General features: G+C 43.2%; 2 protein-coding genes across 2 annotated transcripts in view; one reads left to right on the top strand and one right to left on the bottom strand.

Annotated features, from left to right (window-relative positions):
• Positions 1–9,397, top strand: part of dhx36 (DEAH (Asp-Glu-Ala-His) box polypeptide 36) — a 32,200-nt gene extending 22,803 nt beyond the window's left edge. Inside the window, exons 17-26 of the mRNA XM_032506942.1 lie at positions 1,011–1,128; positions 2,107–2,205; positions 3,092–3,265; positions 3,415–3,501; positions 3,589–3,672; positions 3,805–3,904; positions 4,060–4,150; positions 5,470–5,590; positions 8,569–8,721; positions 8,808–9,397. Coding sequence (XP_032362833.1) covers positions 1,011–1,128; positions 2,107–2,205; positions 3,092–3,265; positions 3,415–3,501; positions 3,589–3,672; positions 3,805–3,904; positions 4,060–4,150; positions 5,470–5,590; positions 8,569–8,721; positions 8,808–9,041 — 1,261 coding nt within the window. The 3' untranslated portion in view covers positions 9,042–9,397. The remainder of the gene's footprint in view (positions 1–1,010; positions 1,129–2,106; positions 2,206–3,091; positions 3,266–3,414; positions 3,502–3,588; positions 3,673–3,804; positions 3,905–4,059; positions 4,151–5,469; positions 5,591–8,568; positions 8,722–8,807) is intronic.
• Positions 9,398–9,862: 465 nt separating this feature from the next.
• LOC116674513 (rho guanine nucleotide exchange factor 26) overlaps positions 9,863–12,564 on the bottom strand; it is a 30,619-nt gene continuing 27,917 nt past the window's right edge. The window contains exons 13-15 of the mRNA XM_032506948.1: positions 12,189–12,259; positions 11,851–11,955; positions 9,863–11,419 (exon numbers count right to left, since the gene is read on the bottom strand). Of these exons, the coding sequence (XP_032362839.1) occupies positions 11,277–11,419; positions 11,851–11,955; positions 12,189–12,259 (319 nt within the window). The 3' untranslated portion in view covers positions 9,863–11,276. The remainder of the gene's footprint in view (positions 11,420–11,850; positions 11,956–12,188; positions 12,260–12,564) is intronic.

The following is a 12,564-nucleotide window of genomic DNA, read 5'->3' as shown; positions in this document are numbered from 1 at the left end:
TGCAGGCCATTTTTGCCCAGTCTCCTGATGGTGGAGGCATGAACGCTGACCTTAACTGAGGCAAGTGAGGCCTGCAGTTCTTTGGACGTTGTTGTAGGGTCTTTTGTGACCTCTTGGATGAGTCGTCGCTGCGCTCTTGGGGTAATTTGGGGGCCGGCCACTCCTGGGAAGGTTCACCACTGGTCCAGTCTTCGCCATTTGTGGATAATGGGTCTCACTGTGGTCGCTGGATTCCCAGCTTGGAAATGGCTTTATAACCCTTCCAGACTGATAGATCTCAATTACTTCTTTTCTCAATTGTTCCTGAATTTCTTTGGGTCTCGGCATGTGTAGCTTTTAAGGATCTTCTGGTGGACCTTACTGTGTCAAGCAGCTCATTTAAGTGATGCTTGATTGTGAACAGGTGTGGCAATAATCAGGCTGGGTGTGGCTAGAGAAATTGAACTCAGGTGTGGACAACCACAGTTATAGTATGTTTAACAAGGGGGCAATCACTTTTTCACAACAGGCCATGATGGTTTGGATTTTTTTCACCTTTTAATAAACACCTTCATTTACAAATTGCATTTTGTGTTTACTTGTGTTGTCCTTGACTATTGTTTAAATTGGTTTGATGTTCCGAAACACTTGTGTCACAGTGTGACAAACATGCAAAGGAACAGGAAATGAGGAAGGGGGCAAACACTTTTTCACACCACTGTATCTGGAAGGATTATTTTTCCTTACAATCGTATCAGCCGAATGTCAGTCTTCTCCATCAGCGCCTTCCTGCCTTCCCAACCACTGAGAAGGCAAAGCGTAGTCACTCCCAGGTTGTTTCCGGTCTGTGACTCGAGACGTCTGTTCTGTTAACTAGCTCTGACATCAAAGTGGAGCAAAGCACATTTAGGAGGAGCTGCTTACTGAGTGAAGTTTCATCCAATTGATTTTAAATGAAGCATTTGTCACAGGACTGATGTAACACATAACCCCCCCTCTGTCCCACTTTCTTCTTATGTGTATATATCCAGAGTGTGTCCCGGGCAGTGCTATCATCTGTACAATGGTCTCAGGGCCAGCCTGCTGGATGCCTATCAATTACCCGAAATCATGAGGACACCGCTGGAGGAGCTCTGCCTGCAGATCAAGGTTGTGTATGTGGAGAGAAAGAGCGAGACCAAATGACAGAGAGAGACATATAGATGTTGGCCGGGCAGTTGAGGTGAGGACAAGATTGCTGTGAATGAGTTTTGTGAGTGCAGTGGACCGACGAGGACAGCACTGCTGTTTTTTTTAAATTGCAGCCTATCCTGACTAATGAGAACTAGGGATGAACATTCTGGACTGACTCGTGCACATAATCGCGCCTCTTCTGGTCCTCGTTCTCTCAACATCAACCGCCACTTTTTTATGTTTGGAAAGCTTACTATTTATTTTTTTCCCCTCTTTTTTAAATCCTCATACTCCACTCAGACATATTTCAACCCATGCTAATGGAACATTAAGCCAAAGTTCAGTCAGATCTAGTGTTTGCTATGATTGTTCTCACCAGTGGCTTTATTGGAAATGTGTTTGAGTGTGTTTCTTCTGCTACTTCAGTTGGATGCATTGGAGTGTGTGTGGGTGAGAGGCGGATTAATGCATCAGGCTGTCCCTAAAATGAGAGAAACCGTGACAACATGCTAACGCTGAGCATATTCTCTAATGCATAAGCACTACCAACACCAAACACACCACTGTTAGTCAGACATAGAAATATGGTCGCTCGCTTACTCTTCACTTTGTCACAGATAAATGTTTGGTATTGTATTGTATTTAAAAAAAAATTGATTTAAAAGTGAATACATATTTAAAGAATGGATTGTCATAGTATTATCTTGTGTCATCACATTAATGCTCTGCTCAGCCCAGCGCTGATTAGAGCATATTAATAGGTTAACTCTCCACAGTGTTGGTTATTTTATCACCTATAGAAGCAAACCACGAGAAGACACACATAAAGCTAATTGCAACAGACCTTCCTTTTATTTATATACACAATAAAATATCCCACAATTCAGTGTTTGCCACTAATGACAAACACTTTTGCTGATCTATGTGTGATGTGATGTGTGCTGCCCACTGTAGATATTGAAGCTTGGGTCTATAGCTCAATTCCTGGAGAAAGCCCTGGACCCTCCAACTGAGAAGGCCGTCAACCTAGCCATCAAGAACCTCATAGACCTGGTAAGAAAGACAAAAGATTCTTTCAAAATCTTGCAAAGATAGGTTCAGAGTAAACCAGGATCAACAACTTACTTTTGGGCTGCAAATAACGATCAGTTATATTATCGATTCATCGACAATTTTCTTTATTTTCTTGTTTGCCCTTGAATATGTCATAAAATGGTTGAAAAAAATCCCCCTGCAGTTTCTTATAAGTTATATAATTAATGTCTTTTAAGTAGCATGTTTTGTCCAATCAACAGTCAGTGACAGTAAATACATATTTTTAACAAATACAGCAAATCTTAAGCTTAATAAGCTAAATGTGGTAATGTTTAAACGGAAACTATGAATCGCTTTTCAAAATAGTTGAGTATTAATTTTTTCAGTAGCAAAACTACAATAGCCAATAGGAAAACTGTAGCAGTTTAGAAAGAGCGACTCTCTTCACTAGAGCATGCGGCTTTAAAGTCTCCTGTCTACTCTGATGGTAACAAAACTCAAAGTACATGTTCCTGAAAGCCTTAAAAAGCCTTAATTAACATGCTTTGTTAAAGGTACTCTAAGCGATGTCATGCGTTTTTAGGCTACAACCCTTTTTTGGGTTAGGGTTACCACACTGTAACACACTGTAAAACACACTGTAAAAAACAACAACACACAGTCTCTGTAGACAGCCCAGGGGCTACAAACGGCATCGGGGGGGTTAGTGTGCAGAAGTATGGAAGGGAGGGAGAGGGGACGGGAAGTAACGTCTCCCAACATCGCTTAGAGCACCTTTTAACAAAGGCTATTCATTCCCTTTTTATGTAGATATCTTTAAAAACAAACGACGTTGAGCTGTAGATGACTGAAGATGTGTGATTTTCTTTCTGGGTTTTGTGACTTACTATCTTGTTGTTGTTAGAACGCCCTGGACCGTTCAGAGAATCTGACAGCGCTGGGTTTCCACCTGGCTCGTCTGCCTGTGGAGCCTCACATTGGCAAGCTCATCCTGTTTGGAGCTCTGTTGGGTTGCCTCGACCCCGTACTCACCATCGCTGCATCACTCAGCTTCAAAGACCCTTTCTTCATCCCCCTGGTAGGGCACCGAGTTCACAGACATGAAAGCTTTTGTCGGCATCGACACACGGGCACACTTCAACACATTAATGCACTCTACCTCCCGACTTATTTCATTTTAAAGTAGGTCTTAAAAGAATATTCTTTTAATGCATCTGTCTCTCTCAGGGTAAAGAGAAGATGGCAGACATGAGGAGAAAGACCCTGTCCAGAAACTCCAAGAGTGACCACCTCACCATTGTCAACGCCTTCCAGGTAAGACAGCTCGCATCTGTCTGTGTTCTTTCATCTCTGTCCTCTGTATAAATTGATCCTGTCCTAATTTGTCCATTGATTGAGCAGGGCTGGGTGGAAGCGAAACAGCGTGGCGCCAGGTATGAGAGGGAGTACTGCTGGGACAACTTCCTGTCTGCCAATACACTCCAGGTGAGCCAGGCTGATTGTGGGTTTCTGTGCTGATGTACTTATAAAACCACATTACATGCTTGAGTTGACTTCTGTCTGGTCAGATAAGAAAAAGCAGCCTTCTATAAAGTACTTTGTCCTTTCATCATTCAGATGCTGCACAACATGAAGGGTCAGTTTGCTGAGCATCTAATGCGTACAGGTTTTGTCAGCAGCAGGGACCCTAAAGACCCTAAGTCTAACGTCAACTCAGGTAACTAAGAGGAGTTTTGTGGTTGCAGTTCAGCTTTCAGAAAATTCTATTTCTTGTAACTCAAAAGGCTGTGGCGCAGTAATGGAATATCCCCTGGAACATGTTAATGAGCAGTGCTCATTTGTTCTTTTTCTAACTCTCACTTCCTTCCCTAGACAACGAGAAGTTAATCAAGGCAGTCATTGTAGCTGGTCTATACCCAAAGGTGGCCATGATAAGACCATCTAACAGCAAAAAGAGGCCGGGGTGAGTCTGCCAATTCAAAGAGGGAGATGAAAAAAGACAGGGCAGGGAAGGGTCGCACAGCACAAGATAGAGACGCACACATTCATTCTTATTGATCTTTTGATAGCCTTCACACCGCAATATCTCATCAAACCTCTCAGGTAAGCGTTCTGTAAAATCCCCGTGAGAATTACCGGAGGCTGTGCAGAAACCAGGCTAGGTAAATTGTCAAAAACAGAGGAGCTTTCCGGAGCTGAAGATCAATGCAGTCATCATAAAACTGCCCTCAGCTGTCATGGGCAACGGCTGTGACCTGTGTGCAATAGACAGACACACACAACCGGGAGACGGACACATACTCTCCCAGTAGGGCTCGCACTTTTGGAAGTCTGTCTCAGTGACTGCTTTAGACCCAGTAGTGCAGGGTCCTTTATTCTGTATAAGTAATTCTCAACACTTGATGCTAAGCCAGCTGAAAGTTTTCACATCCCTCCGCACCACATCTTTGCAGTATTTAATGGATTCATTGCTCGATGAAGCGCTTCTTGTTTGTTTTTGCTGCTAAGTCGGACTGCTGTCTGGTACAAGCAGCTTAGTACCCAGCAGTCAGGTTTTGTCCAGCTGACACATAGGAGTTTGAAACACAGCGTTTATGTTCGAGATGATTTGCTGACTGCATCTCAACTAGTCTTTGGTATGCTCCATGCTAAAATGGCAGGAGGCATTCTTTGTGCATCGTTCAAACAAGTCAGAAGCACATGGGGGGTTGTTTCTAGGACTATGTAATGATTTATTTTAACAAAATTGGGCCTGGGGATGAGACATTTTTTACACAATCTGGGCCTACAAACACACATACATAGTAGGCATGTGTAGATATGAAATCTGTACAAGTATTTGACCAAAATTATACTGTACAATAATATCTGTCATTACTGAAATTGGATGAAAATCTCTGTACAGCATTGAAACATTAAAGAGTACTAGAAAGCCTTTTCCACTCGATCCAGTTGACTTCCACGTTCAGGTATATTAGTAATACACCTGGCATCATTGTAGGCAATGTCTGTTGGGGGCTGCAAGTAAAAAAAAAAAAAAAAAAAAATTAAAACTATCTGGAGGGGTGGAGTTAAACAGAACTGATGTGTAACATTTGTGTGGTTCCCCTTTAGCAATGCTAAATGTTTGTAATTTTGTCAGTTTACCGCGATAATGATAACTGTAATAAAAACTGTTTGAAATGTCTCTTTTTGTCATGTGTTGGGGATGTGATTTTTTTTTTTTTTTTTAACCAGTATACCTACAGGCAAACACACACTCTAACATCTTGTCTTCCTCAGGGTTAAGGTGTACACCCAGGCTGATGGAAAGGTGTGCATCCACCCTAAATCAGTCAATGCTGAGGAGACTCAGTTCAACTACACATGGCTCATCTACCACCTCAAGATGAGAACGAGCAGTGTGAGTAGGCGAAGGGACACGGGAACACATTACGCTGTGGTTTAACACTGCTGTATTCGTGCTGTGTGTTCTTACGTTTGAGAGTGTGTTGCTGTGTCTGTTTGGTTGTGTGTGCATGTGAGTGAAAAAAAATACCAGTGGTTGAAGGTTGGCGGTTGTGCCACACCAGCTTAGCACTGAATGAATATTTGATTAAAACACTGCCTTTCAAGTCTCGCTCTCTCTCAAAGGCTGTTGTGCTTCAAAGCTTTCAGACACAATGTAAGAGGTGGTGGGGTGGGGGGGGGGGGGGGGGGGGGGGGGGGGGGTGGGGGGGGGGGGGGGGGTGGGGGGGGGGGGGTGGTGCGAATATTCAATACGGCCCCCTGACTGCTGCCCTCTCCCTCTTTCTACCGTTGGGTGCTTTTCAATATGCTAACGTGTTGCCTCACTTCCCTCACTCGCTCACTTCCCTTACTTCTCCCTGCGAGGAAGGGAGAGAGATGTGAGGACAGAGGAGTCCCAGCTGCCAAAATAAGAAATGTTTGGTTCCATAGCGTCCGTCTTAAGCGTCGTCAGTTACTTATGAAGGGCTTCAATCACCCAGTGAAATATTTCTTACAAAAAGTTGAAAAGAAACGTCAATGTAAATTGCTCTTTCTGCGAATTACATTTAATTTGATCTCTAACATTTTCATACAAGCTGTGGAAAGATAATACATTTACAGTTGACAGATTTTAGCCCATCATTTATTGGATAAGGCATTGGACGATCAAACCCAAGGGGAAAGATTTACGCCCCCCCCCCTTTTATTTTTTGCTCCTCTTTAAACTCCCATTTTCCTTTCCATCTGGCTCTATTTGTTCTGTGCTGTCCTTCAAATATAAAGACCTTTTATGTCCTCTCTGATTGCTTATTTATCTCTCATGTTGCTGCCTTGGTCTTTGCTGCGTTTCACCAGTAGTATTTTCATCATGCTGTGTTTCTTTTCTTGGAGTGTGGTTTTGTGCTCAATGCTATGCGTTTGTGTCTTTTATAAAAGTAAAGTATTCAGAGGTTGTCAAGGGCATTTGTGTAATGAGAGAGAGAAGGAAGTAGAAGACCGGGGAAAGTGAGGAGGGATGACGTTAAACTTTATCTCCTGTGACGCACTTGCCCCTGGTGGTCTGTTACATTACACATTCATGGGGCAAATGCAGTTGTCCCTGCTCTCCTGTTACTTCTTTTTTTTGTCCTTGTTTCCCACCCACTCCCTCCGCCTTTCTCTTCCTCTCTCTGATGCTAATTTTCAACACTCCGGTCGGTTACCTTCAAAGCAGAAATAGGTATTGTTCGACCTTAGTCTGCTGCTCATATAGTCGCCGTAGCTTTCTGTGAGTGTGTGCATACAGATCAGTGCATAACAGAGTATTACTTCTATTTTCCATCTTAATCAGAATTTTCAGGCACTCAGATAGCTCAGTTTGCAGAGCTGGTGCTCATATATAGATATACATCGTTTACTCCTCAAAGAAAATATTCAGCATTTTCAATAATTTTACTTAGTTAATTTTAAGAAAACTGGTATTTCCCATGGTCGGTATCTATCAATAGTCAAGCTACTCCACATAAGCAGCTGTCAGTTTAGCTAGGGTGACCACCTGCTAATAAGCCCAAGGGGGGACAAGTGGTATGTATGAGGGACAATGTGGGAACACGCCTGGCGAAGCGGTGCCCCCCCCCCACGGGGCGGTCACTAATACTGGTTTACCATTTCTAGCCCTGCATAGTATATAATAATGCCCTATGCCCCTGACTGTGTAACTGCTGATGTAAGCCATGAATAGAACCAATGTGTATTTTTCTAAATAAAGATTAATATTTTGAAATCTCATACAATTATAATATAATTGACAGATGCACTTCCACTTACGATTACTTAGCTATTTATTTTATTTTTCATTACAATTTATCACTTTAAATACATTATAATATAAATTATATGACAACAGGAATTGTAGGCTCACCAACAGGAACAGTTTAAAATAAAGAGTTTCCCAGTCTTCCTTGTACCCACCTTCTCTTTCTAACGATGGTGGGGGGGTCTCAGACTGCTCAGACTCGGGCTCTTTCTCACGTTTTTGAAATGGAAAGCGCGTTCCTAAAGTCCCTTCCCAGTGTCTGGTATGCACGTGCCTGCGCTGTCATGACAACGAATCGGAGGGATTTTAACTATTTGGCTGATTTAAAGTCTTATTCTGGACATCTGGCGATAGTGACGTTTAGAAGTCAGAGAGACAAATCCGTTCAGATCACAGATCACTCCAGGTGTGTGTTAATTAAAATCAGATCATCAGACGCATGTAGAGCACTTTGAGAGCTACAATTAAAACTAGAGACTGTTCCAGCTGATATGTGGGTGGCTTTATATTATTAAATCGGAATCGCACCACAGTGTTAAAGTCATATCCTGTTCTGGAATCGGCTGGAAACTGCCTGACTTTACCGCAGCTTTTAGTGTCCCCCCCCCACCACCCCCGGCTGCTGCCGCCTGCTCTCGTCTCTTTACAGGCGCAGTTCTGTCCAACGAGCCTAATGTTCGTTTGGCTGCCTCGGGCTCCAAGATTAGAGAGACCAACTTTTTTTTTGAGCAGACATTGATATGCGTGACCGGTCTCAATTTGCGGGACGCTTTTTGGTGAATTGGCTTCAAACGCTGTGCGCGCACGCGCTACGCGGGACGGGTGGTCACCCTAAGTTTAGCACAGGGAGGAAAACCGATGTAAAAGAGTGTAACACATTCACAGGCAGGGCAAGATGACATTTCTCCTAACACGGGAGGCACTGAAATACATTTCAATTCACACATTGTCTCTTCACTAATGGGACACTTTCAGCTCACACCCCAGAGTGGTCTGGCTCGGTGTGTCATAATGATCCCTGTCACTGACAGTTTTATTGTGTTTGTTGCAAAGCTCCTGTTGTTGTGCATTAGCGACATCTCTCTGCGTGTCCTCAGATCTTCCTGTACGATTGCACTGAGGTGTCCCCGTTCTCGCTGCTGTTCTTCGGAGGAGACATCACAATCCAGAAAGACGAGGGCCAGGAGACTATCTCCGTGGACCAGTGGATTGTCTTCAGATCCCCGGCACGCATCGCTCACCTTGTCAAGGTAAGCGAGGGACACATGCATGCACGCACGCACGCACAACAAGATGCATTTTTTTTACTGACCTTTCTGTTCGGTCTTTTCTACAGAGTTTAAAGAAAGAGCTGGATTCCCTGCTGGAGGAGAAAGTTCGTAACCCTGCTCCTGTAAACTGGGAAAACCGTCAGTCCAAAGACTGTGCTGTCATCACAGCCATCATAGACCTCATCACCACCCAGGAGAAGCCCACCGGCAGCACTAAAGGCTACGACAGGACGTGGACACCTGCCCCTAGAGGACAACACGGACACTTCAAGGACGACGATGATGACGACGATGATTAAAAGTGGCCAAGTTTTTGGCTGGCTATGAAGAGAAGAGCCTTGTTAATGACTGACTGCATCTTTAGACAGAGGTTATTTGTGATATTTATGATAACCAGCTGGCCTTTGCTGGTGCTCCTGAAGGCCAAAGCCAGGATGCAAGAATACTGGAAAATTTTATGCATTTGAATGGCTCCCAATATTCTTTTGTTGCCTGTTCTGTCATTATTTAGCAAGGACCAATCCATATTCAAAGACACTGTGGCTATTCTAGTTTGTTGTTTAGTCTGTGCATTTTTGGTTTGGATAATTCATGCTCTTATTTTGAAAGCAATGTCACTTAATGGACTGTACAATAAAGAAAAGGATGTACAAAATATAAACTGCCTGGCTTAGATTTATCTGCTTTACAAGGCTGAAATTTAGGAACTGAAAAACAAACTGATAACCATTACTCTGAAATATTGCTGGCTTTATGATGTGAAACCATAATCTGTTCTATGATGGGAGAACACCATTTGTTTTAGAGCTTTGAGAGAGCAATCACTAAATTTGGTAAGAATAAACACCTGCATAGCTGTTAAACTTCAGCAGCACACAGTTGCATACCCCTGATTTAACAGCCAATATCTATCATTAATATCTAGGAAAAGTGCTGCTGGCTGGAGGATGTATGCACATTTCAGATTAATCTGCACCGAATGTCCAAAGAGCACATGGCTAATTTATTGCTCTCGATGTTACTGGAGGAATAAAAGTAGAGTAATTGTTTTTTTGGTCTATCTAGGAGTAGACCTCAGGAAAAGAGACGTCCTATTGATCATTGAGAGTACATGACAAGCTCCGAGCAATGTGGCTTTTATTTATAGTGGCTGATTGAAATATATAAGGTTGACTAAAAAGTTACTGCAATATAAATCTGTATTTTGGAAAAACAATTCAGGCTGTTTTACATATTTACATGTACACAAATGATTTACAATAGTTACAAGTACAGGAAGTTATTGAAATGAAGATCAGTTCATGCTTCGATGTGTGGTATGGTAATGTTCCCTGAGTGCAAATGCAAAGCTTCGTCTGGGTACTCATGTCCTTCCTGCTGGGTGCCCTGCACGCTACCGTCATGCAGCTCAACGTTTGTGGTTGTCATTTGAGCCGGTGGCCAGAGCAGCGGGCTTGATAGATGGTGTTATCCCCACACTCTGACCGAGCCATTCATTTCCATTGGCCGGGCATGGCAACACTAAAAAGATGACTCACACGGGACAATCACATTAAAAGCAGGGCTGGGTAGGGTCGCTCTTCTCTTCCGGTCTCACCATCAGTACACACAAATTAATTTCAGTTTGCCCTGTCTAGCATCTAGTGTGTGTGATATTTCAGGCTGTCTAAATCACTGTGTGGATGGAGAGAAAAATGGAATCTGATTCATGGCTGTGACATTAACTGGTGACAAACAGCACGGTGGAGAACAGATACTTGGCCCTTGTGATTAACCTGCGAATGACATTAGATTAAACTACCCAGAGGACTGTAATTCTTATTATCCAATCCATTACTTATTCTATTTACACAGTGCCATGGGCTTCAGACAAATTGCATTCATGTTTTTCTAGAAAATATAATTGGAATAGTTTTACTTGCCATACTTCTGAAACAACAAGAGTTTCTACACTAACCCACACATTGAAAAAAGAAGCTGCCAATCCCACCGTATTGCCTTATTATCACTTTCACAATCAACATTTTCATAGTTACATTATTCCTGGCAAAGCTCCTAATTACATGGCCTGGTGCTCATTAACAGAACACACATCACAGGCTGCTGTCACACTTTTTGTTCTACTTTACCTCATACAGTGGTACTGTCGTCTCAAGTATTGCATTGCACATCACTTCCACTCAAAAAAATATATGAGTATATGTTTGGGAGAAAAATAAAAATTTACAAATTCGACTCCACCAGTTACGGAGCAGGGAGTTGAAAGCAGTGACTCTGGCAGTGAGTGTGACGTTTTCCAACCAACCTGCAAATTAGTAACTGTGACAGATCCCCCTGTCGAGCCATCGCACCCACAAGGGACGCTAAGCAGAAATATAAGAACTATGGCTTTATCTTTAATATTATCCCACTGTAAAGAGTCCAGCAGCCTGGTCCACTTACTCCCTGAAGGCAGGTCACTGAACTCATTTGTCTGTGTTCACTTCTTAAACCGAAAGGTCACTGGCGAGTCAAAAGGAGCAGGCTAATCCTGCTCACACGTTAGTCTCCAACCCTTGCAGGCGGTCCATTCTCTGCATGTTGCGCTCGATGGTGGCTTGGCACGTGATTGGTTCGGCACACTCGGCGAGGAACCACCCCCTTTCTCCATCGCGCAGTCGCTCACCTTCATACCAACCTAAGAGGAGAAATTGCATATGACAACTGAAACATGTGTTGTGTTTCCTCATGTTATTACTGTCGTTGTCTTTGATGCTCAAAGCTATCTGTTCTTTAACATGAAAGTCAGTTGCTATGGCCACCAAAAGGGAAATGACCTTGGGGCTTGTGTGTTTCAAGATGTGGTTTTAAACCAAAAGTACACAGCCAGGTGTAAGGCCTATTATGTGAGACCGATTGGATTTGAAAGGAGATGGGAGAGTGTATAAAAGTGCACGATGAAAGGGCGCAGGTGAAACAGGAAGGCGGAAAATGAGGGGAATACTAAAGAGGATGAGAGAAGCTGTAGAAAGAGCTTGAGAAAATGACAGAGCCAAAAAGTAGAGAGAGAGAGAGAGAGAGAGAGAGAGAGAGAGAGAGAGAGAGAGAGAGAGAGAGAGCTGAACATACCGTCTTCTACAGTCTGCGAGACCAGCACCACATCAGCCACCTGCAGAGACAACTCATCCGGCTGCTTGGCTGTGTAAGTTCTGATCACCTCCACCTGCATGACATCTAAACCAACACATAAAACACAAGTCCATGACTCACTGCCGACCAGTTACACTTTCCTTATTTTATTTTGTCGGAATTAAAAAGCCAATTGTTTTGAAATGAAAATCTGGATAAAAAAACGGTTCGTCTTTTGACCACAAGGTGGTGCAGCAGGCTAAAAGGTGAGGTCAGGGAGCCTTTTAAGGGTGTGTGTGTGTGTGTGCGTGTGTGAATACATGTTTGTGGACACTTACTGGTTCTGTCCTGACTCTTGTTGTTGTAGACCATCTGTCCCAGAGCGCTGATCCACCGAGCACGCTCATTGCTACACAAACACATAACAACACAAAAATAAATAAGTTATTAAGTATTTTGAATTTACATTACAGATCGTATGCCACAGCTGTTACATAGGCAAACATACACCGACTTAAAAGGACAGTCAGAATTGACTTAAACTACGCAACAGCAAATATAAGCAGGCTTGCATGTCCACAAGCTAACAGGCAAATAGATAAATTTGTTGCCCAGCAAGTTTTGCCCTCCCTCCGTCCCTCCCTCCGTCCCTCCCTCCATCCCTCTCTCCCTCCCTCTTCCGTCCCCTGTCAATGAGAGAACAGAGGTGTGTTT

The sequence above is a fragment of the Etheostoma spectabile genome, chromosome 3 (genome assembly GCF_008692095.1).
Source record: "Etheostoma spectabile isolate EspeVRDwgs_2016 chromosome 3, UIUC_Espe_1.0, whole genome shotgun sequence".
Taxonomy (NCBI): domain Eukaryota; kingdom Metazoa; phylum Chordata; class Actinopteri; order Perciformes; family Percidae; genus Etheostoma; species Etheostoma spectabile.
The sequence above is the reverse complement of the archived record's forward strand: the minus strand, read 5'-3'. Positions and strand labels throughout refer to the sequence as shown.